Below are 26,770 nucleotides of genomic sequence, written 5' to 3' on the forward strand. Positions count from 1 at the left end.
TTTTTCTGATGACCTGTTGGAATCTCCACTAATTCTCAACTTACTGCAGGAGGAGTGTGATATTTTTTCAAGCAACTGCAGCTGCAATAACATTAAACATTGGCTGCACATGTGTGTGACACTCAGTGAAAGGCTGGAATGGCAGAGCTGGGAGAGGAGCAAGTTATCGCTTGTCCTAGAGAACCTACTTAAGAGGAGGAAGGCTTCCTTCCTAACAGCACTGCGGGTGTGCCTACAACACATGACTGCAGCAGTTCAAGAAGGCTGCTTACAGCCGCCTTCTCCAGGGTAATTAGGGATGGGGAACAAATGTTGGCCTGACCAGCGACGCCCACATCCCATGAAATATGAAAAAAAAATTGTAGCATTCTGCAATTCCTCCTTGTTTCCACAATGTGGGAGGCTGCTTGCTTTCCTTTTAGTAAGTCCCATTACATCCAAAGCTCTTTATTCTGATAGGTGACTTATGAAGGTTTCAGGTAATCTAGTGACAGTCAGGCAGCAGAAATCCGACATGAACACAAATGTTAGACTTTGATCTTAGCCAGATTTATGAAAAGAAATATTTTCTATGGGTTCTGTCACAATGCTGGGTGTTCTAGAAATCAGTCCCACCCCATATTCTCCCCTCTTGAAAACACTGACTGCTGCTGAGATGAGTGGTAAGAGTTCCACATCAGCGTTTTCTTATTACCTTGTCCATTCTACATGTGGGAGTCTTCTAGACAATGAGACAATGTGCATTGACAATACTGTTTGATCAAGCAGCGTAACCAAGCCTGGTCCTGTCTCCACCTGGCTTCCACAGGTGATATTCCCAACAGAATCTTCTGGATAATGACCAGCTATTTTTTTTCTTTTCCCTGAGCTGTTAAGGATGATTTTAGTCCATCTGAGATCAATTAACAGCATAGGTAATGGATTGAAGCTGTGATCTCTGCACCAGTTGGTTGGTGGGGAAGGGGATGAATTAAACATTGAATGAAAATAATGCCTTTTTTTCCTCTCATCAATTTTGGACTGTTCAGAGGACAGCATAACTGGGTGAATAATTTGTTCAGATTTTTCTCGTCCCACAAGTCAGCTCATCCGTTAATTTTGAGGGACTAAATCAGACACTTACAGCAAAGAAAGAAACAAGTTTAATAAATGAAAATTACACATCTCTACTTGGCCTGCAGTATGAAGTATTGCAATTGGCCTTAGTGAGGCTCTCACTGTATGTATGGATGATGTCAGATGGTCTCATTGAAGAGTCGTGATTCTAGTCAGGTAGCAGAGAGCACCTAGCACCTGTGGAACTTGGGAAACAAAACCATCTCTATGTAACATCTGAGTTGTAAATGGAGGTTAAAAGGCAGGGTGAGTTCAGGTTTCTCTGATAGGATTCCCTTTTGCATTTTCCCATGCGGAAAGATTTTACTAAATAAACAATGGAATTGTTTAAAATAAGTGGACCAGTATGGTGGTCCTAAAAATATACACATAGAAAGCAAGTCTATTCAAACAGACTTGAAGTTTAATCCAATTTGGTCAGTGATAACTAACGGCTTCATGTTTAGAATGAGGAAGGCAGTAGCCTAGACACATAACCAAGAAGGAAAAGCCTAAGAACCCTTGAGACTTTGGAGTACAGATGGGGAATTCTATGAAAGTGTGTGGTGGAGCATTTACTATGAATTTGTTTTCTTGCATCCACAGCATAGTTTAGATACAGAGTAAAGCTACCTCTACACTGTCCCCATCAAACACTCCCAGGACAGGTACAGCACGGGGTTAGATACAGAGTAAAGCTGCCTCTACACCGTCCCCATCAAACACTCCCAGGACAGGTACAGCACGGGGTTAGATACAGTGGAAAGTTCTCTCTACACCGTCCCCATCAAACACTCCCAGGACAGGTACAGCACGGGGTTAGATACAGTGGAAAGTTCTCTCTACACCGTCCCCATCAAACACTCCCAGGACAGGTACAGCACGGGGTTAGATACAGAGTAAAGCTCCCTCTACACTGTCCCCATCAAACACTCCCAGGAGAGGTACAGCACGGGGTTAGATACAGTGGAAAGTTCTCTCTACACCGTCCCCATCAAACACTCCCAGGACAGGTACAGCATGGGGTTAGATACAGTGGAAAGTTCTCTCTACACTGTTTCATCAAATATTGTTGTGGTAATGTGCCTTCACCCAATCTCCAAAGTGCCTTTTGCATCATCCATCATTGAAGCTTTGCAGTGAGATTGCCTGTTTATGCCTAGTTATATTTTTTCCTCTAAACTAGTTCCCATTAGAACCTGGATTGTGGGGAATCCAATGTTTCCTGTTTGCGCATTGCAGCCCGCAGAGAAAGGCAACTTCAGTCCCTTCATTCTTGCCTGGATTTTTGCTGAGTTCAGTAGCCAGTCTTTTTCTCTTTTCTATTTTTCACCTATTTAGTACTGTCAGGAACCTTACTGAATCCCAGTGTTAAAGTCAAACAGTAGCTTGGATAGTGCCCAGATAATGCACGTCATCAATGAAATGGTCTGATGGGAAGAGTGTGGGGTGCTGCAGTAAAATGTGGCAGTAAATGTAAAGATCTAGATTCAAACCTTGCAATGTTTTTTAACCATAGTAATTTTAATTAAGAGATCAGCTCTTACACTTGTAATGCTGGTCCTTGGTAATTGTGGGGGCTTATGTTTTATGCTTTATTGTGCTAGAGTAGTTCCATGTTGTTAAATTCTTACTGTCAGTTATTGACCAGCAGCAGTAACATCTGGCCTCTCTTGGTTTAGGATCAAAAACTACTTGAATTTCTGGCCATTTTATTCTCCCTCCTCCTATTCCTTGAATCCAATTGTGATTAAAAGAGAAACCTTGATCTTTGGAAAAATCATTCTGCTGCCAGAAGGCGAGGGTCTCTGAGACCTGAGCGACCACTGAATGTTTTAAAAAGAAAGGGTCCCATTCACTTTGGGTGCAGCAAGTTCAAGCTCAATTTTTTTGGACCAACTTGGATGAATCTAAGGATGTCAAAACAGCTGTTTTGTAGGAGTTTTTAGACCAAGTTTCTCTCCCTCTTGGGCTATAATGCTGTTGCTAGATTGTGGAAACCCAGGTGCAAGAAATTCAAACAGAAGATGATATCCCAGTTACATAGCTGTAAAAGTTGTGTTCTATCCAGCTGTATCAAGCCCAAATCCAGCCTTACCTTCCAATTAAACTGTTGCTACATATTTTACTCTTTGACCCTGCCCAGTCAACAGTGTCTGCCCTAGAATGATAACACAGATGACTTGTCTAGGAGCAACTCTTATCTCTTACGGCCTAGAGTTTGGAAAGGAGTAAGAACTCTTATCAGGGATAAAGCAAAGCTTAGAGAAAGAAAGGGCAGGAGTGAGGCTATTGACAAAATTTGTTACCCAGCTCTTTGGTATGTTTATAGACTATAATGTATAATAAGAAATTAGACATCTTCAAAGCAAAGAAACTCCTGGTTTATTACCACCCAGAAGAATGTTTAGAGATTTCAGAATGCAACAAATCATGTCAGGTATTTGCAACAATATTTTATTTAGCATTTTCTTCACAAATCATAAAAAAAACACAACAGTCACAATTTCTTTTTCAGAAAGTCGCAATTTGTTTTTTTAACTTACATAAGACAAAATACTTCAGTGGAATGAGGCTGAGCAGGTAGCTGTAGGGCACACGATTGATCCCAGACACATGTTCCATACTTGCAGAGGAACCTCACAAAATATAGAGAAACTCGCATATCCTTTATGGTTGAGTGATGGTGGCTTCATAACTCCTCTTTTTGCAGAACTGACTGACCTTGCACAAAATAATGTACAGACACAGCTGGCTGTGCTCAACACTTTAACCAGTGTATCTGGCAAGTTCAAGCCAGAACTGAAGCTGTTCTGTACATATGACTGTACATTTCAGGCTCAGTAATGGAACTGGGAAGAGACACAACATTGGGGGAAATGGTCTTCTCACTTAGCTATAAAGGAATGGGGCAGTCCTAGCTCTCTGGAGTGTATCCCTATAAGGAGAGAGGGTGCACTCCATTTCAGCCAAACAAGCTCTAACTGTGTGCTTCTTGGTAATGCCTGTCAAAATACCCAGCTGCCCAAGAAAAATAATGAGGCTACTCCTGCTTTATTGACTCAAAGAGCCAATGCCTGCCCAGCTGCCCGCAAGGCCACCTAGTCCAGCCCCAGCATTAATCATTCAAACATGAAGATGGCTTCTAATAAATGGGCATCACCCTATTTCTCATGAAGGGCCTTCTGTGGCATCATGCTAACTCTGCAGCAGTTCAAATCTGTGTACAATATAATTTTAACTAATCATATATATAATCCAGATACAGCTTCAGCAACTGCCGCAATGTTATAGAAATTTCAAGACATAAGAAACAAGCAAGTTAACTTTAGCATGGCAAAAGATTGTGTTAATGTGTTTCTAAATGAGTCAGAGATAGCAGAGAGCTGCAGTAATGGCAGTGTGAGAGTGAGACAGCTCATTCTAAGATGACACTCTACATTACTCTAATGTTTTCTATGACTCCTCAAATCCAATATTGAACTCTCGGCAGTCTGACCAGCTGTTTAGAGAAAGCTCTTGGATGATCCCTATGATGTGATCATTATTTGAGAGCTTTGGAAAAATTTCCCCATCTACCACCCGTAATCTGATCATGAAGAACCTATGTGGGTTTTTCATTGGATTCACTACTCAAAACCTCACAAACATGAGGCAGGAAATGGAACACAGTAGGCTGCTTGGTGGGGAAGACAGACCAGTATAACTGGTACTACAGTCAGCATTGAAAATTAGACAATTTATTTTTAAAAAATTTATTCACAGGATGTGGGTGTAGCTGGCTAGGCCAGAATTTATTGCCCATTGCTAATTGCCCTTGAGAAGATGGTGGTGAGCTGCCTTCTTGAACCACTGCAGTTCATGTGATGTAGGTGCACCCATTGTGCTGTTAGGGTGGGAGTTCCAGGATTTTGAACCAGCGACAGTGAAGGAAAGGTGATATAATTCCAAGTCAGGATGGTGTGTGTAGAGGGGAACTTGCAGGTGCTGGTGTTCCCATGCATCTGCTGCCCAGAGATTATGGATTCTGAAAGTGCTGTTGAAGGAGCCTTGGTGTGTTCTACGGTGCATCTTATAGATGGTACTGCTGCCACTGTGTGTCAATGGTGGAGGAAGTGAGTGTTTAAGGTGGTAGAAGGGGTGCCAATCATGAAGGCTGCTTTGTCGTGGATGGTGTCAACCTTGTGTGTTATTGGAGCTGCACTCATCCAGGCAAGTGGAGAGTATTCCATCACACTCCTGACTTGTGCCTTGGAGATGGTGGACAGGCTTTGGAGAGTCAGGAGGTGAGTTACTTGCCACAGAATTCCCAGCCTCTGACCTGCTCTTGTAGCCACGTTATTCATATGGCTGGTCACGTTCAGTTTCTGGTCAATGGTAACCCCCCAGGATGTTGATAGTGGGGGAATTCAGTGATGGTAATGCCATTGAATGTCAAGGGGAGATGGTCATTGTCAGGTACTTGTGTGGTGTGAATTTTACTTGCCACTTATCAGCCCAAACCTGGATGTTGTCCAGGTCTTGTTGCCTATCGATACAGACTGCTTCAGTATCTGAGGAGATGTTAATGGTACTGAGCATTGTGCAATCATCAGCAAACATCCCCACTTCTGACCTTATGATGGAGGGAAGATCATTGATGAAGCAGCTGAAGATAGTTAGGTCTAGGACACTATCCTGAGGAACTCCTGCAGCAATGGCCTAGAACTGAGATAATAAACCTCCAACAACCATCCTCCTTTGTGCTAGGTGTGACTCAAACCAGTGGAGAGTTATCCCCCTGATTCTCATTGACTCCAGCTTTGCTAGGGCTCCTTGATGCCTTGCAGTTACACTCACCTCTTGAGTTCAGCTCTTTTATCCAAGGCTGTACTGAGGTCAGGAGCTGAGCAGTCCAGGCAGAACCCAAACTGAGTATGAGTGAGCTGGTTATTGCTGTGTAACTGCTGCTTGATAGCACAGTCGACGACCCTTTCCATTACTTTGCTGATGATCAAGAGTAGACTGATCGGGCAGTAATTATCCTGGTTGGATTTGTCCTATTTTTTGTGGACAGGAAATGCCTGGGCAATTTTCCACACTGTCGTGTAGATGTGAGTGTTGTAGCTGGACTGGAACAGCTCGGCTAGGGGTGCGGCAAGTTCTGGAGCACATCTTGGGCTGTGTGGGTTGTCAGGGTCCATAGCCTTTGCAGTATCTAGTGCCTTTAGCCATTTCTTTATATCACATGGAGTGAATTGAATTGGCTGAAGACTGGCATCTGTAATGCTGGGAACTTCAGGAGGAAGCCAAGATGGATCATCCGCTCAGTACTTCTGGCTGAAGGTGGTTGCAAATGCTTCAGCCTTGTCTTTTGCACAGATGTGCTGGGCTCCCCCCCATCATTGAGGATGGGGAAGTTTGTGGAGCCTCCTCCTCCAGAGAGTTGTTTAATTGTCCACCACCATTCACAACTGGATGTGGCAGGACTGCAGAACTTAGATCTGATCTGTTGGTTATGGGATTGCTTAGCCCTGTCTATCACTTCCTTCTATTGCTGTTTGGCATGCAAGCAGTTCTGTGTTGAAATAGCAATTGCTCCTCATCTATTTGAATGGAGGTTTTCTGACACATGCCATGTTCTGATTACCAGGGACTAGCTGCACTCGATTATCAGACAAACCAAAAATCTGAGGGGAAATACGCACACCTTGGAAAACCTTTCAAGGAAACGATTTCCGGAATTTTCTCTCCTTTTTGTACAACCCACACAACTTGACGATCTATCTTTAAAAATAAAATGTCCTGGCAATTAACTTCCTATGGTTTGAGCTATACACCTGGCATGTGCCAGTGGACATTGCCCTTTCTGTGCAGTAGGAGGATAACATTTGATGTCATCTGACTACAGGCCACTATCAGGCCATTATCTTGGCCACTCAGTGAGACTTCTTGCTAGTTGCTAGTTTCTAGCATTGTCTCTCGCGTCAAAGAGCCAAATAACGAAGTCAGTGTTTGCAGAATACCAAACTGTTCTTTAAATAGTGAAGTTGAAGGCCATGAGACATGACCTGTGAAAAGAAACAGAACTCAGTAAAAGGTGTACCCTATCATCAAACTATATACAAACTCTTCACTAGCAAAGCCAGGAACACACAACACCTGAAACAAGGGGCCTACAGGCAAATGGATAGAAACACAATCATGAGGCCCTTGGTACTTTGGAGTGGGGCTAGCTGAGCTCCCAAGCCTGTAAGGATCTTATCCTGGAGATTAAGAAGAAGAACCCCCCGTACCCCTCTCCATATGTTCCACTCCCTATCAGCAAAGACAAACACAAAATGCTGGAAACGAGAGAAACAAAACACAAGCTAGTTTTCTGGTAATTCTTTCACTGTCATTGTGGAAAACTATTCCTTCCCATTCAACTTATTGTAATGTTTATTGTTTAGACTTTAACAGGTAAATTGTTACACAAAATAATTAAAGAATAACTGATAATTAAAGAGTACACGCAGCATCTCCAAACAGATCACTGATTTAAAAATGAATTATGATTTTCTTCAGTGGAACATAAGCCCTGCCATACAGAAACACAGGCCTTGACCTTCACAGAAACACATACCCAGCCACTCTCATACACAGGCCTTGACATTCATAAAATCAGAGGACCCGCGGAGGTGATGACAGCTGTGTTTATGATCAAGCGAAGGTTTGGTGATGATTTAAATTCTGTGCCCCATCAAATTGTTACTTCTGGAGTCTCGGTTTGGAGGATGCTGAAGTGTAGTAAAATTACCTATAGTACAGTGCATTTCGTTTGGACTCAGCAGAGAGTAAACACCACAATCAATGTGTGGTCAGCATTCCTAATAGAAAATCCCTCCAAACAGAAAATTTCTGGATCCTGTAAATTTAGTCAAGGATTCCTGATCTAACTAATGAATGTTGATGTTTCTATTACAAAGCATTGTGGGATTTAAAAACTCTTCCCAGCCATAAATCTTGTCCCTATCGCTCTGTGTCACCGACTTCAGTCTGTCCAGCCCAACTGCGATATGTCAGGTACTGAGTACAAACCTCAGCTAAAACCTACAAAAGTACTCCTATTATCGCAACTAATTCTCCTGGTGAGAGGCGGGAATATCAATTTTAAAATGTGCAGTGGAATTACACAGACACATGTGACATCACATGATTGATAAAATGTGATATTCCAGCCCAAGACATGGTGAGTTGGTAGGAAAATGAAAATGCCTCTCAGCAGTTGGTTAGAATTAGTCTAGGATGGTACTGAGAATTTCCTCTTTGAACAACGCTTTCTAATCTGGATATTTCTACTGCATTCTTCATGAAAAAGGCTCATTTTTAATTGGTGTGACCAAAAGGGATTCATATGAATTGTATGGATAGGTGATTTGAATTTTCTTTCCAACTATCTCAAGGAGATGTAGCCTGGACAAGCATTTTGCACTGTTTAACTGCTGATGTGACAATGCAATAACTTAAGCAGAAATCTACAGCTGAGAGGTGACCTACAATTACAGAGATTAAACAAAAAGAAAACATCAGGACCCAGTTTGACTGTGTAAATATCAGGGAAAGCAATCAGCTGTGTGTTCACTTCAGTAAAGTGTTCAGCGGTTTCCAGTGAAGGGAAGGTTCCAGCATTGGTTGGAACTGCTGCAGTGTAGGAGCAAGTGCAGCATTTGTAAAGGCAAAAACATTTCATGTTACTGTCATATTCATGTAGTCAGGTCAGGCTGGGAGCGCTGTGGTTACTTGTCTTCATTCCGCAGGTCTGATTATCCCTTTCTCTCCCTTCACTCCAGAAAAAGAATGGAAAACAAAGCAAACATGTTAACACAAAGTCTTGCTGCTGGACTGCCAGTGAGCATCCACTGATTGGTGAATCATACACTACTTGTGGTATAAGAACAGGATGAGCTCCCAAGTCTGTTCCACCAGTCAGTTAGAACATGGCCACTTTTTACCTCAACTTAATTTTCCTGTTTGTCCAAATCCTGAGAGACCCTTACCTAATAAATATCTACCTACTGGTGACATGGTTTTGTGAGATTCCTTGGAATGTTTGTAGGAGCTCAGAGATCAAATAATCTCTATCATCCTTACTGTACAGCAAACAGAAGAGACCAAACATGGAAAAAATTATGGTTAAAAAAAGGAGATCCACCAAAAAACAAAAATCACTCGAGTTAATCAGAGAAAAGAATCTTTAAACTATCCTACTTTGGGAATTCAGACTCAGGCTCATGCTATGCCTGATCCCAAAGCTTTGGTGCCACCAATAGAACAGCAAGATGTCAGAGTAAACCTAACAACACGTGATCCTTATTACTAACCATCATATTATACAGGTACCTTCATTTTTGTTGAGTAGTGGTTGAGTAGCAACAACTCCCTAGGTACTGATCCAGACCTGGTGCATGCACCTGCACACAGGTACTGATCTGGGTTGTGAATCACATACCCACAACAACCCAGGTCTGAAACGATCACGTAAACTTGTACAAGGACAGTTTGCTAAATTATTAGTCATTTACGGCACAGAAGTTGGCCATTCAGCCTATCATGTCCAAGCTGGCTCCCTGCAAAACAATCCAGTCAGTCCCGTTCCCCTGCTCTATTCCTGTAGCCCTGTAAGCTTAGTTCCCTCAAATACCCATCCAATTTTCTTTTGAAATTATTCATCATCTTTGCTTCCACCACCCTCATGGGTAGAGTGTTTCACTCACTGCATAAAAATTCCTTCCTCACATCCCCCTGCCTCTCTTGCCTAAAATCTTAAATCTGTGCTTTTCTTTGTCTAACTTATCTAAATCAGTCATAATCTTGCACAGCTCCATCTAATCACCCCATAATCTTCTTTACTCCAAGGAGAAGAACCCCAGCTTCTCCAACTTAACCTTGTAGCTAAAATCCCTCATCCCTGGAACCATTCTGGTAAATCTCCACACCCTCTCAAGGACCTTCACATCCTAAAGTGTGGTGACCAGAACTGGGCACAATACTGTAGTTGTGGCCTAACAACAACAACTTTTATTTATATAGCACCTTTAACATAATGAATCCCAAGACCACTTCACAGGAACATTATAAAACAAAGCGTGACATCGAGCAACACCAGGAGAAACACACACAGGTATTTAGTTCCCTAACCTGGTCACTGGGCGGTTTCTTCTCTCCATTGACTCCTTGCAGAAGCACCGTCTCTTCCGGAACCTTCTGGTCATTCTTAACTTCCACGACAATGTCGTCATGAGCATCTGTCCGTGTGCTAAAGAAAACCTCCCATTAGTTTACCAGCGACTGGAAGTCACCTCATCGCCAGGCACAACCTGACATCAGGACACTGGCCAGAGCTGAAATTTTCTGCAAAGTGAGGAGCACTGTGGAACATGGAATATACACAACATAGATCATCTATCCAGAAGAACACACGAAATCGGAGCAGGAGTAAAATATGGCCCACTGTACGATCATGGCTGACCTTGGGCTTCAGCTCTGTTTTCCTGCCAGCCCCTCATATCCTTTCATTTCCTGAGAGATCAAAATGTCTATCCCAACCTTAAATGTATTCAACGATGGAGCATCCACAACCCTCTGAGGTAGAGAATTCCAAAGATTTTGCAACCCTTTGAGTGAAATAATTTCTCCTCATCTCAGTCCTAAATGATCGGCCCCTTATTCCTGAGATTGTGCTCCCATGTTCTAGATTCCTCAACCAGCAAAACAACCTCTCAGCCTCTATCCTATCAAACCCCTTCAGAATTTTATAGGTTTCAATGAGATTGTGTCTCATTCTTCTAAATTTCAGAGAATATAAGCCCAATTTACTCAGTATCTCATCCTAACACAACTCCCTAATCCCAGGTACAAATCTAGTGAACTATTGCTGTACCACCTCCAATGCAAGTATATCCTTTCTTAAATGCAGAGACCAAAACTACACACACTATTCCAGCTGTGGTCTCACCAAACCCTGTACAATTGCTGCAAGACTTATTTATTCCTGTTCTCCAACCCCCTTGCAATAAAGGTCAACATGCCACTTGCCTCCCTAATTATTTGCTGTGCCTGCATACTAACTTCCTGTGTTCCCTGTTCGAGCACACCCAAGTCTCTTTGAACATCGACGTTTGCAAGTTTCACACCTTATATTCTGCTTTTCTATTCTGATGGCTAAAGTGAATAATTTCACATTTCCCTACATTATAGTCCATCTACCCCCTTGTTGCTCACACACTTAACCTGTCTATATTTCTTGGCAGCCTCTCTGTATCCTCCCTACAACTTACCTTCCCACCTAGTTTGGTATCATCAGCAAACTTAGATGAAGAGCCACAGAGTAATGTATCTAAGTCATTAATATAGATTGTAAATAGCTGAGGACCCAGCTCTGATCCTTGTGACACTCCACTATTCACTGCCTGACAACTTGAAAAAGCCCCATTATGCCCACACTGCTTTCTCTCAGTTAACTAATCCTCAATCCATGTTAATATGTTAGCCCCAACTCCGTGAACCCTTATCTTTACGATCCACAAAAATGCTAATAAATTTGTCAAACAGGATTTCCCTTTAGTAAAACCATGTTGACTTGTTCTAATCATAATATGCTTTTCTAAGTATACTGTTAAGATTTCCATAAGCATTTTCCCAATGACTGCTGTTAGGCTAACCGGCCTGCAGTTCACTGTTTTCTCTCTCCCTCCTTTCTTAAAGTGTAACATTTACCAACTTCCAATTAATGGCACTGTTTCTGAATCTAAGGAATTTTGGTAAATCATAGCTGGCGCATCCACTATCTTCAGAACCCTAGGGTGTAGGTCATCTGGTCCTAGGGGTTTGTCAGATTTTGATCCCTTAAGTTTCTCCAATACTCTTTCCCTGCTGATACTAATTTCCTCACTTTTTAGCCCCTAGGTTACCGTCTATTTCTGGTATGAAACTTGTGTCTTCACCTGTGAAGACAAACACAAAATATTTGTTTAATGCCTTCATCATTTCCTTGTTCCCCATAATAATTTCTCCTGTTGCTGCTTCGAAGGGACCAGCATTTACTTTGGCTACTCTCCTCATTATATACTTAAAAGCTCTTTCAATTTATTTTTATATTTCTGGATAGTTTATTCTCATCTTCTATTTCTTGCCTTTTAATAAACTTTTTTGGTGGCCCTCTGGTTTCTAAAACATTCCCAATCCTCAGACTTGCTACTGTTTTTTTGCAACATTGTAAGTCTCTTCTTTTAATCTAATACTATCCCTAACTTCCTGAGTGAGCCACATAGTCTTTCTATCAAGCCTGTGTATGCAAAAAACACAGAATTATACATACTGAGGTTTCTACACGAATTAGTTTATAGGCACACAGTCTCTCTCTCTCTCTTTCATACACACGTACAATCATTGCCTCTCCCTCTCATGGGCGCACATTCTCACATGCATCCTCTAACATTTGCTCACATCCACACACTTAGAACAGCAGCAAAACTCACATGTCTTGTTTTCCTGAGCGGCCACAAGGTATCTTGCCTTTTTTGTAAAGAAAGTAGAGGACAGCACCCAAGAAGGCAAGAAGAATGATGCACACAATGATGATGACTATCAACATTCCGCCACTGCTCTTACTGTGAGACTTCCCTAGATAAACAGAAGACTGAATGAGGCACAATATGGTGACACTGAGACACAGCTATAAAACCCACACAAATGTTGCAGCTCTTTATTTAATGGCGGAAACTCCATTCTTATTCCATTTTCTGATTGTTTACCTTTATACTGCTCTTCAGCCAGTTAAGCCCACCCTGATCCCTGACTCTGTTGGCTATTATCAGTGCTGCTCAATACAAGAGGAAGAATTTGAGGTTTTAAATTTATTGCCTCCTCTCCCTTCTTACTGCACTGTTCCACCAAATTGCACCCACACGGGGGAAAATCAAACTTGAAGGCACCTGAGGCTTCTGGTAGGAATCCAATTTTCTGAACTGCTGTGCCTTTGAATAGGACAGTCTGGCTCAGGATGTCCCTGGCATGCTATCAAAATCTGAGCAATTTTGTAAATTTTATAGAATGAATATTAACAGAGGTGAAGCTCCATCACAGACTTGTAATAACATTTCACATAATGCATGTTTAAGGGAATGATTAGGTAATGAGAGTAACTGGCTTGTATCCCCTGCTGAAATTATACTACAGCCCTCTATATGATTTCTGGATCTGAGTGACCCAAAAATGGGTTGTGGCAGTAACTGTGCAAAAACAAGGGGCTTTCCTGTTCATATCATATTGTGGACAGCATGCACATGGCAAGCTGTGTGGGGCAGTGAGTTATCACGATTGTGACTGAAGACAAGCACTGAATTGCAAAATGAGACATTCCATTAACTAACAGTCTACCAACAAACTGTTTCCTGTCGTCTTGTGGAGCAATGACCCTGATACGTAAGATACGCCCGTGGATTTGTAGTGGTCTGGCTTTGAAGTCTTTTATGATGCTGTATTTTACTGATACCAACAGTATATGCGTTGAGATAGGTCACCGTACTTGACCACATTACTTTCTGCAGTGCTCTGAGCTCAAACATGTCCATAATATACAGTTTACCTACCTCCCACTCTGGTTCAGTTTTTCAGTTCTGTTTAAATCATCCAAATTAGATTTTTTAGAAGTTTGAAAAAATGTTTAAAAAGTGGAGAGCGAATACAGTGCAAAGAGAAACCATGCAAAACTCCTTTGTGGTCACCTCATTTGTAAGTGCCAATTCTAAAAGGTTCAGTATGAATCCAGCAACCACCTGTGACACTGGTATTCACACCACCCTGTTTGTGACATCCAGCATTAGTACCGTGTACAGATCCGAGATTCACAGCCAACCCCCAACTCCTACTTATCCTAATCACAGCGCTGATGTATTCACTCAGAAGCTTAATGCCCAACAAATACAGAGTGAGGTGATTGAGATATAGAGTGAGGTAGTGAGATTTCAGAAAGGTGCAGATCCATCTCTGTTCTCAGGATAACTTTTACAAATAACCTGCATCTTAGTGATTTGGTATAGTACGATGTTGTAAAGTTGGTCTGGAGTAACTGATTTTGACCAGGAATAGGAGGTCTTATAGAAACTGCCACTGACCCTGTAAATGAGGAAGTAGAGATTCATCCAGAGACCACACAGTGTGCACAAAGAGAGCAGGAAGAGATTGTGGGGAGACGAACACTTTTTGACTTCAGACACTTGGCATTAGCATTAGGAATTAACAGAGCATAAACATTATGAGTCAGACCAGGCTTGTCCAAACTATGGCCCACAGGCCACAGTCCGACCAGCCACACCTCCCTAGCCAGCCTGCGTGTTCAAAATACCAATAGGTGAAGAGAAAGATTCTGCAAGGAGCTGCTCCTCCAATCACAGGCCATTTCTGTCCCACATTTCCTGGTCATAGGTTTAAGGGTGAACAGGGAGGGAGACAGCGTGAGGGGAAGGGGGAGAGAGAGAAAAAGAGATGGTGGATAGCAGGGAGTGAGAGGGAGAGAGACTATGGATGGGAGGGAGGGAGAGCAGAAGAGAGAGCAAGCATGAGGGGGAGAGAGGGAGAGTGAGCGAGAGTGAGTGGGGAGAGAGGGAGAGTGAGAGGGGAGAGAGGGAGAACGAGGGGGGAGAGAGGGAGAACGAGGGGGGAGAGAGGGAGAGTGAGGGGGGAGAGGGGGACGAGTGAGAGGGAGAGAGGGGGGGGCGAGTGAGAGGGAGAGAGGGAGAGCGAGCGAGCATGAAGGGGGGAGAGAGGGAGATCGAGAGGGGAGAAAGGGAGAGCGAGGGGGAGAGAGGGGGGAGAGAGGGAGAGCGAGGGGGAGAGAGGGGGGCGAGTGAGAGGGAGAGAGGGGGGGCGAGTGAGAGTGAGAGGGAGAGTGAGCGAGCATGAGGGGGTGAGAGAGGGAGAGCGAGAGGGAAGAGAGGGAGAGCGAGGTGGAGAGAGGGAGAGCGAGGGGGAGAGAGGGAGAGCGAGAGGGGAGAGAGGGAGAGCGAGAGGGGAGAGAGGGAGAGCGAGGGGGAGAGAGGGAGAGCGAGGGGGAGAGAGGGAGAGCGAGGGGGAGAGAGGGAGAGCGAGGGGGAGAGAGGGAGAGCGAGGGGGAGAGAGGGAGAGTGAGCGAGCATGAGGGGGGGAGAGAGGGAGAGCGAGAGGGGAGAAAGGGAGAGCAAGGGGGAGAGAGGGAGAGCGAGGGGGAGAGAGGGGGGAGAGAGGGAGAGCGAGGGGGAGAGAGGGGGGAGAGAGGGAGAGCGAGGGGGAGAGAGGGGGGAGAGAGGCAGAGCGATGGGGAGAGAGGGGGGGCGAGTGAGAGTGAGAGGGAGAGTAAGCGAGCATGAGGGGGTGAGAGAGGGAGAGCGAGTGAGAGTGAGGGGGGAGAGGGAGAGCGAGGGGGAGAGAGGGAGAGTGAGGGGGAGAGAGGGAGAGTGAGGGCGGAGAGAGGGAGAGTGAGGGCGGAGAGAGGGAGAGTGAGGGCGGAGTGAGGGAGAGTGAGGGCGGAGAGAGGGAGAGTGAGGGCGGAGAGAGGGAGAGTGAGGGCGGAGAGAGGGAGAGTGAGGGCGGAGAGAGGGAGAGTGAGGGCGGAGAGAGGGAGAGTGAGGGCGGAGAGAGGGAGAGTGAGGGCGGAGAGAGGGAGAGTGAGGGCGGAGAGAGGGAGAGTGAGGGCGGAGAGAGGGAGAGTGAGGGCGGAGAGAGGGAGAGTGAGGGCGGAGAGAGGGAGAGTGAGGGCGGAGAGAGGGAGAGTGAGGGCGGAGAGAGGGAGAGTGAGGGCGGAGAGAGGGAGAGTGAGGGCGGAGAGAGGGAGAGTGAGGGCGGAGAGAGGGAAAGTGAGGGCGGAGAGAGGGAGAGTGAGGGCGAGCGAGGGAGAGTGAGGGAGAGCGAGGGCGGAGAGAGGAAGAGTGAGGGGGGAGAGAAGGAGACTGAGGGGGGAGAGGAGAGTGAGTGAGAGTGAGGGGAAGAGAGGGAGAGCGAGCGAGAGTGAGTGGGAGAGAGGGAGAGCGAGCGAGTGTGAGGGGGGAGAGAGGGAGAGCGAGCGAGCGTGAGGGGGGAGAGAGGGAGAGCGAGCGAGGGTGAGGGGGAGAGAGGGAGAGCGAGCGAGAGTGAGTGGGAGAGAGGGAGAGCGAGTGAGAGTGAGGGGGGAGAGAGGGAGAGTGAGGGGGAGAGAGGGAGAGCGAGCGAGAGTGAGTGGGAGAGAGGGAGAGTGAGGGCGGAGAGAGGGAGAGTGAGGGCGGAGAGGGAGAGTGAGGGCGGAGAGAGGGAGAGTGAGGGCGCAGAGAGGGAGAGTGAGGGCGGAGAGAGGGAGAGTGAGGGCGGAGAGAGGGAGAGTGAGGGCGGAGAGAGGGAGAGTGAGGGCGGAGAGAGGGAGAGTGAGGGCGGAGAGAGGGAGAGTGAGGGGGGAGAGAGGGAGAGTGAGGGGGGAGAGAGTAGAGTGAGGGGGAGAGAGGGAGAGTGAGGGCGGAGAGAGCGAGAGTGAGGGGGAGAGAGGGAGAGTGAGGGCGGAGAGAGCGAGAGTGAGGGAGAGCGAGCGAGAGTGAGTGGGAGAGAGGGAGAGCGAGAGTGAGGGGGAGAGAGGGAGAGCGAGCGAGAGTGAGGGGGAGAGAGGGAGAGCGAGCGAGAGTAAGGGGGAGAGAGGGAGTGCGAGCGACAGTAAGGGGGAGAGAGGGAGAGTGAGCGAGAGTGAGGGGAGAGAGGGAGAGTGAGGGGGGAGAGAGGGAGAGTGAGGGGGGAGAGAGGGAGAGTGAGGGGGGAGAGAGGGAGAGTGAGGGGGGAGAGAGGGAGAGTGAGGGGGGAGAGAGGGAGAGTGAGGGGGGAGAGAGGGAGTGTGAGGGGGGAGAGAGGGAGAGTGAGGGGGGAGAGAGGGAGAGTGAGGGGGGAGAGAGGGAGAGTGAGGGCGGAGAGAGGGAGAGTGAGGGCGGAGAGAGGGAGAGTGAGGGGGGAGAGAGGGAGAGCGAGCGAAAGTGAATGGGAGAGAGGGAGAGCGAGCGAGCGTCAGGGGGAGAGAGAGAGAGCGAGAGTGAGTGGGAGAGAGGGAGAGCGAGCGAGAGGGAGTGGGAGAGGGAGAGTGAGCGAGAGTGAGGGGGAGAGATCGAGAGCGAGAGTGAGTGGGAGAGAAGGCGAGCGAGCAAGAGTGAGGGGGAGAAAGGGAAAGCGAGCGAAAGTGAGTGGGAGAGAGGGAGAGCGAGCGAGTGGGAGAGGGAGAGTGAGCGAGAGTGAGGGGGAGAGAGGGTGAGCGAGCGTGATGGGGGAGAGAGGGAGAGCGAGCGAGCGTGAGGGGGAGAGAGAGACAGCGAGTGAGCGTGAGGGGGAGAGAGAGAACGAGTGAGCGAGTGTGAGGGGGGAGAGAGGGAGAGCGAGCGAGAGTGAGGGGGAGAGAGGGAGAGCGAGCGAGAGTGAGTGGGAGAGAGGGAGAGTGAGCGAGAGTGAGGGGGAGAGAGGGAGAGCGAGCGTGATGTGGGAGAGAGGGAGAGCGAGCGAGAGTGAGGGGGAGAGAGGGAGAGCGAGCGAGAGTGAGGGGGAGAGAGGGAGAGCGAGCGAGAGCGAGGGAGAGAGAGAGAGCGAGGGGGAGAGAGGGAGAGGGAGAGGGACAGAGGGAGAGTGAGGGGGGAGAGAGGGAGAGTGAGGGGGAGAGAGGGAGAGTGAGGGGGAGAGAGGGAGAGTGAGGGGGAGAGAGGGAGAGTGAGGGGGAGAGAGGGAGAGTGAGGGGGAGAGAGGGAGAGTGAGGGGGAGAGAGGCAGAGTGAGGGGGAGAGAGGGAGAGTGAGGGGGAGAGAGGGAGAGTGAGGATGAGAGAGGGAGAGTGAAGGGGAGAGAGGGAGAGTGAGGGGGAGAGAGGGAGAGTGAGGGCGGAGAGAGGGAGAGTGAGGGGGGAGAGAAGGAGAGCGAGCGAGAGTGAGGGGAAGAGAGGGAGAGCGAGCGAGAGTGAGTGGGAGAGAGGGAGAGCGAGCGAGTGTGAGGGGGAGAGAGAGAGAGCGAGTGAGTGTGAGGGGTAGGGATGGAGACCGAGCGAGAGTGAGGGGGACAGAGGGAGAGTGAGCGAGAGTGATGAGGGGGAGGGAGAGAGCAAGCGAGAGTGATGGGGGGGAGAGAGAGAGAGTGAGCGAGAGTGAGGGGGAGGGAGGGAGAGCGAGCGAGAGTGAGGGGGGAGAGCGAGCGAGAGTGAGGGGGAGAGAGGGAGAGCGAGAGAGAGGGAGGGGGGAAGGAGAGCGAGCGAGAGTGAGGGGCGAGAGAGAGAGCGAGAGTGAGTGGGAGAGAGGGAGAGCGAGCGAGAGTGAGGGGGAGAGACGGAGAGCGAGCGAGAGTGAGGGGGAGAGATCGAGAGCGTGAGTGAGTGGGAGAGAGGGAGAGCGAGCGAGAGTGAGGGGGAGAGAGGGAGAGCGAGTGAGGGGGAGAGAGGGAGAGTGAGGGGGGAGAGAAGGAGAGTGAGGGGGAGAGAGGGAGAGTGAGGGCGGAGAGAGGGAGAGTGAGGGCGGAGAGAGGGAGAGTGAGTGGGAGAGAGGGAGACCGAGCGAGAGTGAGTGGGAGGGAGAGCGAGCGAGCGTCAGGGGGAGAGAGAGAGAGCGAGCGAGCGTGAGTGGGAGAGAAGGAGAGCGAGCGAGAGTGAGGGGGAGAGAGGGAGAGCGAGCGAGAATGAGGGGGGAGAGCGAGCAAGAGTGAGGGGGAGAGAGGGAGAGCGAGAGGGAGGGGGGGAGGGAGAGCGAGCGAGAGTGAGGGGCGAGAGAGGGAGAGCGAGAGTGAGTGAGAGAGAGGGAGAGCGAGCGAGAGTGAGGGGGAGAGACGGAGAGCGAGCGAGAGTGAGGGGGAGAGATCGAGAGCGTGAGTGAGTGGGAGAGAGGGAGAGCGAGCGAGAGTGAGGGGGAGAGAGGGAGAGCGAGCGAGAGTGAGGGGGAGAGAGGGAGAGTGAGGGGGGAGAGAAGGAGAGTGAGGGGGAGAGAGGGAGAGCGAGGGCGGAGAGAGGGAGAGTGAGGGCGGAGAGAGGGAGAGTGAGGGCGGAGAGAGGGAGAGTGAGGGCGGAGAGAGGGAGAGTGAGGGGGGAGAGAGGGAGAGCGAGCGAGAGTGACTGGGAGAGAGGGAGAGCGAGCGAGCGTCAGGGGGAGAGAAGGAGAGCGAGCGAGAGTGAGGGGGAGAGAGGGAGAGCGAGCGAGAGTGAGTGGGAGAGAGGGAGGGCGAGCGAGAGTGAGAGGGAGAGAGGGAGAGGGAGCGAGAGTGGGAGAGGGGGAGAGCGAGCGAGAGTGAGGGAGGAGAGAGGGAGAGCGAGCGAGAGTGAGTGGGAGAGAGGGAGAGTGAGCGAGAGTGAGTGGGAGAGAGGGAGAGCGAACGAGAGTGAGGGGGAGAGAGGGAGAGCGAGCGAGAGTGAGGGGGAGAGAGGGAGAGCGAACGTGATGGGGGAGAGAGGGAGAGCGAGCGAGAGTGAGGGGGAGAGAGGGAGAGCGAGCGAGAGTGAGGGGGAGAGAGGGAGAGCGAGCGAGAGTAAGGGGGAGAGAGGGAGAGCGAGCGAGAGATAGGGGGAGAGAGAGAGAGCGAGCGAGCGTGAGGGGGAGAGAGAGAACGAGTGAACGTGAGGGAGAGAGGGAGAGGGAGCGAGAGTGGGAGAGGGGGAGAGCGAGCGAGAGTGAGGGGGGAGAGAGGGAGAGCGAACGTGATGGGGGAGAGAGGGAGAGCGAGCGAGAGTGAGGGGGAGAGAGGGAGAGCGAGCGAGAGTGAGGGGGAGAGAGGGAGAGCGAGCGAGAGTGAGGGGGAGAGAGGGAGAGCGAGCGAGAGTGAGGGGGAGAGAGGGAGAGCGAGCGAGAGTAAGGGGGAGAGAGGGAGAGCGAGCAAGAGTATGGGGGAGAGAGGGAGAGCGAGCGAGAGCGAGGGGGAGAGAGAGAGCGAGGGGAGAGAGGGAGAGTGAGGGCGGAGAGAGGGAGAGTGAGGGGGAGAGAGGGAGAGTGAGGGGGAGAGAGGGAGAGTGAGGGCGGAGAGAGGGAGAGTGAGGGAGGAGAGGAGAGCGAGCGAGCGTGAGGGGGAGAGAGAGAGAGCGAGCGAGCGTGAGTGGGAGAGAAGGAGAGCGAGCGAGAGTGAGGGGGAGAGAGGGAGAGCGAGCGAGAGTGAGTGGGAGAGAGGGAGAGCGAGCGAGTGTGAGGGGGAGAGAGAGAGAGCGAGCGAGCGTGAGTGGGAGAGAAGGAGAGCGAGCGACAGTGAGGGGGAGAGAGGTAGAGCGAGCGAGAGTGAGTGGGAGAGAGGGAGAGCGAGCGAGAGTGAGTGGGAGAGAGGGAGAGCGAGCGAGAGTGAGTGGGAGAGAGGGAGAGCGAGCGAGAGTAAGGGGGAGAGAGGGAGAGCGAGCGAGCGTGAGGGGGAGAGAGAGAGCGAGTGAGCGTGAGGGGGAGAGAGGGAGAGCGAGCGAGCTTGAGGGTAGAGAGAGAGAGGGAGAGCGAGCGAGAGTGAGGGGGAGAGAGGGAGAGCGAGCGAGCGTGAGGGTAGAGAGAGAGAGAGAGGGAGAGCAAGCGAGAGTGAGGGGGAGAGAGGGAGAGCGAGCGAGAGTGAGGGGGAGAGAGGGAGAGCGAGCGAGAGTGAGGGGGAGAGAGGGAGAGCGAGCGAGAGTGAGGGGGAGAGAGGGAGAGCGAGCGAGAGTGAGGGGGAGAGAGGGAGAGCGAGCGAGAGTGAGTGGGAGAGAGGGAGAGCGAGCGAGAGTGAGGGGGAGAGAGGGAGAGTGAGCGTGATGGGGGAGAGAGGGAGAGCGAGCAAGAGTGAGGGGGAGAGAGGGAGAGCGAGCGAGAGTGAGGGGGAGAGAGGGAGAGCGAGCGAGAGTGAGGGGGGAGAGAGGGAGAGCGAGCGAGAGTGAGGGGGGAGAGAGGGAGAGCGAGTGAGCGTGAGGGGGGAGAGGAGAGCGAGCGAGAGTGAGGGGGAGAGAGGGAGAGCGAGCGAGCGTGAGTGGGATAGAGGGAGAGCGAGCGAGCGTGAGGGGGAGAGAGGGAGAGCGAGCGAGAGTGAGGGGGAGAGAGGGAGAGCGAGCGAGAGTGAGGGGGAGAGAGGGAGAGCGAACGAGAGTGAGGGGGAGAGAGGGAGAGCGAGCGAGAGTGAGGGGGAGAGCGAACGTGATGGGGGAGAGAGGGAGAGCGAGCGAGAGTGAGGGGGAGAGAGGGAGAGCGAGCGAGAGTGAGGGGGAGAGAGGGAGAGCGAGCGAGAGTAAGGGGGAGAGAGGGACAGCGAGCGAGAGAAAGGGGGAGAGAGAGAGAGCGAGCGAGCGTGAGGGGGAGAGAGAGAACGAGTGAACGTGAGGGAGAGAGGGAGAGGGAGCGAGAGTGGGAGAGGGGGAGAGCGAGCGAGAGTGAGGGGGGAGAGAGGGAGAGCGAGCGAGAGTGAGCGGGAGAGAGGGAGAGTGAGCGAGAGTGAGGGGGAGAGAGGGAGAGCGAACGTGATGGGGGAGAGAGGGAGAGCGAGCGAGAGTATGGGGGAGAGAGGGAGAGCGAGTGAGAGCGAGGGGGAGAGAGAGAGCGAGGGGGAGAGAGGGAGAGTGAGGGCGGAGAGAGGGAGAGTGAGGGGGAGAGAGGGAGAGTGAGGGGGAGAGAGGGAGAGTGAGGGGGAGAGAGGGAGAGTGAGGGCGGAGAGAGGGAGAGTGAGGGAGGAGAGGAGAGCGAGCAAGCGTGAGGGGGAGAGAGAGAGAGCGAGCGAGCGTGAGTGGGAGAGAAGGAGAGCGAGCGACAGTGAGGGGGAGAGAGGTAGAGCGAGCGAGAGTGAGTGGGAGAGAGGGAGAGCGAGCGAGAGTGAGTGGGAGAGAGGGAGAGAGAGCGAGAGTGAGTGGGAGAGAGGGAGAGCGAGCGAAAGGGGGAGAGAGGGAGAGCGAGCGAGCGTGAGGGTAGAGAGAGAGAGGGAGAGCGAGCGAGAGTGAGGGGGAGAGAGGGAGAGCGAGCGAGAGTGAGGGGGAGAGAGGGAGAGCAAGCGAGAGTGAGGGGGAGAGAGGGAGAGCGAGCGAGAGTGAGGGGGAGAGAGGGAGAGCGAGCGAGAGTGAGGGGGAGAGAGGGAGAGCGAGCGAGAGTGAGGGGGAGAGAGGGAGAGCGAGCGAGAGTGAGTGGGAGAGAGGGAGAGCGAGCGAGAGTGAGGGGGAGAGAGGGAGAGTGAGCGTGATGGGGGAGAGAGGGAGAGCGAGCAAGAGTGAGGGGGAGAGAGGGAGAGCGAGCGAGAGTGAGGGGGAGAGAGGGAGAGCGAGCGAGAGTGAGGGGGGAGAGAGGGAGAGCGAGCGAGAGTGAGGGGGGAGAGAGGGAGAGCGAGCGAGAGTGAGGGGGGAGAGAGGGAGAGCGAGCGAGCGTGAGGGGGGAGAAGAGAGCAAGCGAGAGTGAGGGGGAGAGAGGGAGAGCGAGCGAGCGTGAGTGGGATAGAGGGAGAGCGAGCGAGCGTGAGGGAGAGTGAGGGGGAGAGAGGGAGAGCGAGCGAGAGTGAGGGGGGAGAGAGGGAGAGCGAGTGAGCGTGAGGGGGGAGAGGAGAGCAAGCGAGAGTGAGGGGGAGAGAGGGAGTGCGAGCGATCGTGAGTGGGATAGAGGGAGAGGGAGCGAGCGTGAGGGGGAGAGAGGGAGAGCGAGCGAGAGTGAGGGGGAGAGAGGGAGAGCGAGCGAGAGTGAGGGGGAGGGAGGGAGACCGAGCGAGAGTGAGGGGGGGAGAGGCAGAGTGAGCGAGAGTGATGGGGGGGGAGAGAGAGAGCGAGCGAGAGTGATAGGGGGGAGAGAGAGAGTGAGCGAGAGTGAGGGGGAGGGAGGGAGAGCGAGCGAGAGTGAGGGGGGAGAGCGAGCGAGAGTGAGGGGGAGAGAGGGAGAGCGAGAGAGAGGGAGGGGGGGAGGGAGAGCGAGCGAGAGTGAGGGGCGAGAGAGGGAGAGCGAGAGTGAGTGGGAGAGAGGGAGAGCGAGTGAGGGGGAGAGAGGGAGAGCGAGCGAACTTGAGGGGGAGAGATCGAGAGCAAGAGTGAGAAGGAGAGAGGGAGAGCGAGCGAGCGTGAGGGGGAGAGATCGAGAGCGAGAGTGAGCGGGAGAGAGGGAGAGCGAGTGAGGGGGGAGAGAGGGAGAGCGAGCGAGAGTGAGGGGGAGAGATCGAGAGCGGGAGTGAGTGGGAGAGAGAGAGAGCGAGCGAGAGTGAGGGGGAGAGAGGGAGAGCGAGCGAGAGTGAGTGGGAGAGAGGGGAGAGCGAGCGAGAGTGAGGGGGAGAGAGGGAGAGCGAGCGTGATGGGGGAGAGAGGAGAGCGAGCAAGAGTGAGGGGGAGAGAGGGAGAGCGAGCGAGAGTGAGTGGGAGAGAGGGAGAGCGAGCGAGAGTGAGAGGGGGAGAGGGAGCGAGAGTGGGAGAGGGGGAGAGCGAGCGAGAGTGAGGGGGGAGAGAGGGAGAGCGAGCGAGAGTGAGGGGGAGAGAGGGAGAGCGAGCGTGAGGGGGGAGAGAGGGAGAGCGAGCGAGAGTGAGTGGGAGAGAGGGAGAGCGAGCGAGAGTGAGGGGGAGAGAGGGAGAGCGAACGTGATGGGGGAGAGAGGGAGAGCGAGCGAGAGGGGGAGAGAGGGAGAGCGAGCGAGAGTGAGGGGGAGAGAGGGAGAGCGAGCGAGAGTAAGGGGGAGAGAGGGAGAGCGAGCAAGAGTAAGGGGGAGAGAGAGAGAGCGAGCGAGCGTGAGGGGGAGAGAGAGAACGAGTGAACGTGAGGGAGAGAGGGAGAGGGAGCGAGAGGGGGAGAGCGAGCGAGAGTGAGGGGGAGAGAGGGAGAGCGAGCGAGAGTGAGGGGACGAGAGGGAGAGCGAGCGTGAGGGGGGAGAGAGGGAGAGCGAACGAGAGTGAGGGGAGAGAGGGAGAGCGAGCGAGAGTGAGGGGGAGAGATCGAGAGCGGGAGTGAGTGGGAGAGAGAGAGAGAGCGAGCGAGAGTGAGGGGGAGAGAGGGAGAGCGAGCGAGAGTGAGGGGGAGAGAGGGAGAGTGAGCGAGAGTGATGGGGGGGAGAGAGAGCGAGCGAGCGTGAGGGGGGAGAGAGGGAGAGCGAGCGAGAGTGAGGGGGAGGGAGGGAGAGCGAGCGAGAGAGAGGGGGGAGAGCGAGTGAGAGTGAGGGGGAGAGAGGGAGAGCGAGCGAGAGTCAGGGGGGAGGGAGAGCGAGCGAGAGTGAGGGGGGAGAGAGGGAGAGCGAGAGTGAGTGGGAGAGAGGGAGAGCGAGCGAGAGTGAGTGGGAGAGAGGGAGAGCGAGCGAGAGTGAGTGGGAGAGATCGAGAGCGAGAGTGAGTGGGAGAGAGGGAGAGCGAGCGAGAGTGAGGGGGAGAGATCGAGAGCGAGTGGGAGAGAGGGAGAGCGAGCGAGAGTGAGGGGGAGAGAGGGAGAGCGAGCGAGAGAGAGGGGGCGAGAGGGAGAGCGAGCGAGAGTGAGGGGGAAAGGAGAGCGAGCGAGCGTGAGGGTAGAGAGAGAGAGAGGGAGAGCAAGCGAGAGTGAGGGGGAGAGAGGGAGAGCGAGCGAGAGTGAGGGGGAGAGAGGGAGAGCGAGCGAGAGTGAGGGGGAGAGAGGGAGAGCGAGCGAGAGTGAGGGGGAGAGAGGGAGAGCGAGCGAGAGTGAGTGGGAGAGAGGGATAGCGAGCGAGAGTGAGGGGGAGAGAGGGAGAGTGAGCGTGATGGGGGAGAGAGGGAGAGTGAGCAAGAGTGAGGGGGAGAGAGGGAAAGCGAGCGAGAGTGAGGGGGAGAGAGGGAGAGCGAGCGAGAGTGAGGGGGGGAGAGAGGGAGAGCTAGCGAGAGTGAGGGGGAGAGAGGGAGAGCGAGCGAGAGTGAGGGGGAGAGAGGGAGAGTGAGCGAGAGTGAGTAGGAGAGAGGGAGAGCGAGCGAGAGTGAGGGGGAGAGGGAGAGCGAGCGAGAGTGAGGGGGAGAGATGGAGAGCGAGCGAGAGTGAGTAGGAGAGAGGGAGAGCGAGCGACAGTGAGGGGGGAGAGAGGGAGAGCGAGCGAGAGTGAGGGGGAGAGAGAGAGAGCGAGGGAGAGCGAGAGTGAGAGGGAGAGCGAGCGAGAGTGAGTGGGAGAGAGAGAGAGCGAGCGAGAGTGAGGGAGGAGAGAGAGAGAGCGAGCGAGAGTGAGGGGGGAGAGAGGGAGAGCGATTGAGCGTGAGGGGGGAGAGGAGAGCAAGCGAGAGTGAGGGGGAGAGAGGGAGAGCGAGCGAGCGTGAGTGGGATAGAGGGAGAGCGAGCGAGCGTGAGGGGGAGAGAGGGAGAGCGAGCGAGAATGAGGGGGAGAGAGGGAGAGCGAGCGAGAGTGAGGGGGAGGGAGGGAGACCGAGCGAGAGTGAGGGGGAGAGAGGGAGAGTGAGCGAGAGTGATGGGGGGGAGAGAGAGAGCGAGCGAGAGTGATGGGGGGGAGAGAGAGAGTGAGCGAGAGTGAGGGGGAGGGAGGGAGAGCGAGCGAGAGTGAGGGGGGAGATCGAGCGAGAATGAGGGGGAGAGAGCGAGAGCGAGAGAGAGGGAGGGGGGGAGGGAGAGCGAGCGAGAGTGAGGGGCGAGAGAGGGAGAGCGAGAGTGAGTGGGAGAGAGGGAGAGCGAGCGAGAGTGAGGGGGAGAGATCGAGAGCGTGAGTGAGAGGGAGAGCGAGCGAGAGTGAGGGGGAGAGAGGGAGAGCAAGCGAGCGTGAGGGGGAGAGATCGAGAGCGTGAGTGAGTGTGAGAGAGGGAGAGCGAGCGAGAGTGAGGGGGAGAGAGGGAGAGCGAGCGAGAGTGGGAGAGGAGGAGAGCGAGCGAGAGTGAGGGGGAGAGAGGGAGAGCGAGTGAGAGTGAGGGGGAGAGAGGGAGAGCGAGCGAGAGTGAGGGGGAGAGAGGGAGAGCGAGCGAGGGTGAGGGGGAGAGAGGGAGAGCGAGCGAGAGTGAGGGGGAGAGATCGAGAGTGTGAGTGGGAGAGGAGAGCGAGCGAGAGTGAGGGGGAGAGACGGAGAGCGAGCGAGAGTGAGGGGGAGAGACGGAGAGCGAGCAAGAGTGAGGGGGGAGAGACGGAGACCGAGCGAGAGTGAGGGGGAGAGACGGAGAGCGAGCGAGAGTGAGGGGGAGAGACGGAGAGCAAGCGAGAGTGAGGGGGAGAGAGGGAGAGCGAGCGAGAGTGAGGGGGAGAGAGGGAGAGCGAGCGAGCGTGAGGGGGAGAGAGGGAGAGCGTGAGTGAGTGGGAGAGGAGAGTGAGCGAGAGTGAGGGGGAGAGAGGGAGAGAGAGCGAGAGTGAGGGGGAGAGGGAGAGCGAGCGAGAGTGAGGGGGAGAGAGGGAGAGCGAGCGAGAGTGAGGGGGAGAGATCGAGAGCGTGAGTGAGTGGGAGAGGAGAGCGAGCGAGAGTGAGGGGGAGAGACGGAGAGCGAGCGAGAGTGAGGAGGAGAGATCGAGAGCGTGAGTGATAGGGAGAGCGAGCTAGAGTGAGGGGGAGTGGGGGAGAGCAAGCGAGCGTGAGCGGGAGAGATCGAGAGCGTGAGTGAGTGTGAGAGAGGGAGAGCGAGCGAGAGTGAGGGGGAGAGAGGGAGAGCGAGCGAGAGTGGGAGAGAGGGAGAGCGAGCGAGAGTGAGGGGGAGAGAGGGAGAGCGAGCGAGAGTGAGGGGGAGAGAGGGAGAGCGAGCGAGAGTGAGGGGGAGAGAGGGAGAGCGAGCGAGAGTGAGGGGGAGAGATCGAGAGCGTGAGTGGGAGAGGAGAGCGAGCGAGAGTGAGGGGGAGAGACGGAGAGCG

General features: G+C 52.6%; 1 protein-coding gene across 4 annotated transcripts in view; it reads right to left on the bottom strand.

The window, feature by feature from the left end:
- Positions 1–3,531: 3,531 nt before the first annotated feature.
- LOC144671549 (basal cell adhesion molecule-like) overlaps positions 3,532–26,770 on the bottom strand; it is a 253,895-nt gene continuing 230,656 nt past the window's right edge. For 3 of the 4 annotated variants that reach the window (XM_078533520.1, XM_078533528.1, XM_078533506.1), the window contains 3 exons: positions 12,594–12,738; positions 10,255–10,372; positions 3,532–8,895 (listed from right to left, as the gene is read on the bottom strand). In XM_078533520.1, the coding sequence (XP_078389646.1) occupies positions 8,863–8,895; positions 10,255–10,372; positions 12,594–12,738 (296 nt within the window). In that variant the 3' untranslated portion in view covers positions 3,532–8,862. Of the gene's footprint in view, positions 8,901–10,254; positions 10,373–12,593; positions 12,739–26,770 lie in introns of all 4 variants that reach the window. The other variant, XM_078533513.1, reaches the window with a different exon arrangement.

This window comes from Cetorhinus maximus, chromosome 2 (genome assembly GCF_964194155.1).
Source record: "Cetorhinus maximus chromosome 2, sCetMax3.hap1.1, whole genome shotgun sequence".
Taxonomy (NCBI): domain Eukaryota; kingdom Metazoa; phylum Chordata; class Chondrichthyes; order Lamniformes; family Cetorhinidae; genus Cetorhinus; species Cetorhinus maximus.